At 34.5% G+C, this 2,019-nt stretch overlaps 1 protein-coding gene across 1 annotated transcript; it reads left to right on the forward strand.

The window, feature by feature from the left end:
• Nucleotides 1–568: 568 nt before the first annotated feature.
• LOC109152520 lies at nucleotides 569–1,529 on the forward strand. The gene is made up of 3 exons (XM_019300222.1): nucleotides 569–1,230; nucleotides 1,315–1,397; nucleotides 1,498–1,529. The coding sequence occupies exons 1-3, from the start codon at nucleotides 569–571 to the stop codon at nucleotides 1,527–1,529; spliced, it is 777 nt and encodes a 258-aa protein (XP_019155767.1).
• The last annotated feature ends 490 nt before the right edge of the window (nucleotides 1,530–2,019 follow it).

Here is a 2,019-nt window from a genome sequence, read left to right on the forward strand (position 1 = left end):
TGTGATTTTAATTCCTTATAATTTGCCTCCATGGATATGTATGAAACAAACCTCATTTATTTTGTCTATGATTATTCCTGGGAAAAAGATGCCAGGGAATGATATAGATATTTACATGCAACCATTGATTAAAGAGTTAAATGAGTTGTGGAGTTTTGGAATAGAAACATTTGATGCTTCACAGGGTCAGTTTTTTAAACTACATGCAGCTCTAATGTGGACCATTAGTGATTTTCCTGGGCTAGGTAACTTATCTGGGTGGAATACACATACAGGGCTAGCATGCCCCTCATGCAACTTTTGATTTTTTGCCAAATCGCCTTCCACATAGTAGGAAGTGGTGTTTTATGGGTCATCGTCGGTTCTTAGGGTCTTCTCATCGGTATAGACATCACAACTCTAAATTTGATGGAACCAAAGATTTGAGAAGTCCGCCAAAGATGTTGTCAGGTTCAGATGTTTTGAATCAGCTTGCAGATATCAATATTACATTTGGGAAAAACCTAGAAATGACTGAGAAGGGGAAAAGATCACGAGTGAGAAGAATTGAAGATGGTGATACGCAACAATGGAAGAAGAGAAGTATATTTTCCAACTCCCTTATTGGGAATTCAATTTGTTGCGCCACAACCTTGATGTCATGCATATTGAAAAAAATGTTTTTGACAATGTGTTGTTTACTTTGCTAAATGACTCTGCAAGATCAAAAGATAATCTAAATGCTCGAATGGATTTAGTGTCAATGGGTATAAGAGATGACCTTTGGCCTAATGAAAATGGAAAATACTCTCCAAGTTGTTTTACAATGACAAATATAGAAAAAGATGTATTTCTTGCAACACTAAAGAGTGTATTACTGCCAGATGGTTACTCAAGTAATATTTCAAGATGTGTTGATTTGAAGAATCGCAAGATACATGGATTGAAAAGTCATGATTGTCACATTCTTATGGAACATCTATTGCCAATTGCCATACGTAATCTATTACCAGATCAAGTTTGTATGGTTTTGGTAGAATTGGGTTCTTTTTTCAGACAAATATGTAGTAGAGTATTAAATGTCAAAGAGCTTGATAACCTTCAAAGTCGACTTGTGCTAACATTATGCCATATGGAAATGATATTTCCACCATCATTTTTCACAGTAATGGTGCATTTAGTTGTTCACCTTGTTGATGAGGTTAAGCTTGGAGGTCCTGTTCCATACCGATGGATGTACAGCATTGAGAGGTGACTAAATTTTGGATATTTAAAGTTTTCTTTATTAGATTATCGATAAATGCATCTACTAATGTCTTATTTCTATATATTTAGGTACTTAGGACATTTAAAGTCTTTTGTACGCAACCGAGCAAACCCAGAAGGTTCAATAGCTGAAGGTTATATTGCTGAAGAATGTCTTACATTTTGCTCAAGGTATTTAGAAGGGGTTGAAACAAGGTTTAACCGATCTAGGCGTGTTGATGATGTGCCATTTTATGCTGAAAATATTCAAAGCAATATCTTCAAACAAATTGGTCGACCAGTAGGCAGTGTTTTAACTTTCCAACTAACTGATATAGAGAAACAACAAGCACATCGATATGTGCTAATGAATTGCAAACATGTTGACAAATACGTTGAGTAAGTAACATCCAAACTTTTGTATTTTGGTGAGAAATAACATATTATTTCAATTGTTACAAATGTGTTGTTATCACATACAGGGAATTTACAGTTTTAACGAAGAGACGACTAAGAAGGCGGACGAGATCTTCTGCGAGATTCAAAAAATAGTTAATAGAGATTTTTTCCAATTGGTTGCAAAGAGAGTAAGAATTTCACCTCAAATCAATATTTTACTTCAAAATTAATTTACTAATACAATATCATTATGTTTTAGATCCTAAATAATGACAATCAAGAGCAAGTGCCAGATGACATTATGTTTTTAGCAAGAGGTCCACTTACTCATGCTAGAAGATTTTCTTCGTATAACATTAATGGTTTAAGATTTCGAACAGTGAACCGAGAAGAAGG

This window comes from Ipomoea nil, unplaced genomic scaffold (assembly GCF_001879475.1).
Source record: "Ipomoea nil cultivar Tokyo-kokei standard unplaced genomic scaffold, Asagao_1.1 scaffold2423, whole genome shotgun sequence".
Classification (NCBI taxonomy): domain Eukaryota; kingdom Viridiplantae; phylum Streptophyta; class Magnoliopsida; order Solanales; family Convolvulaceae; genus Ipomoea; species Ipomoea nil.

What these genes read in the sequence shown, in the direction of transcription:
- LOC109152520 (XM_019300222.1), top strand. Translation starts at nt 569, where the DNA reads ATGGAAGAAGAGAAGTATATTTTCCAACTCCCTTATTGGGAATTCAAT. An exon ending in TGGATGTACAGCATTGAGAG is followed by an intron (nt 1,231 to 1,314) that starts GTGACTAAATTT and finishes CTATATATTTAG; the next exon opens with GTACTTAGGACATTTAAAGT. An exon ending in AGGTTATATTGCTGAAGAAT is followed by an intron (nt 1,398 to 1,497) that starts GTCTTACATTTT and finishes AAATATTCAAAG; the next exon opens with CAATATCTTCAAACAAATTG.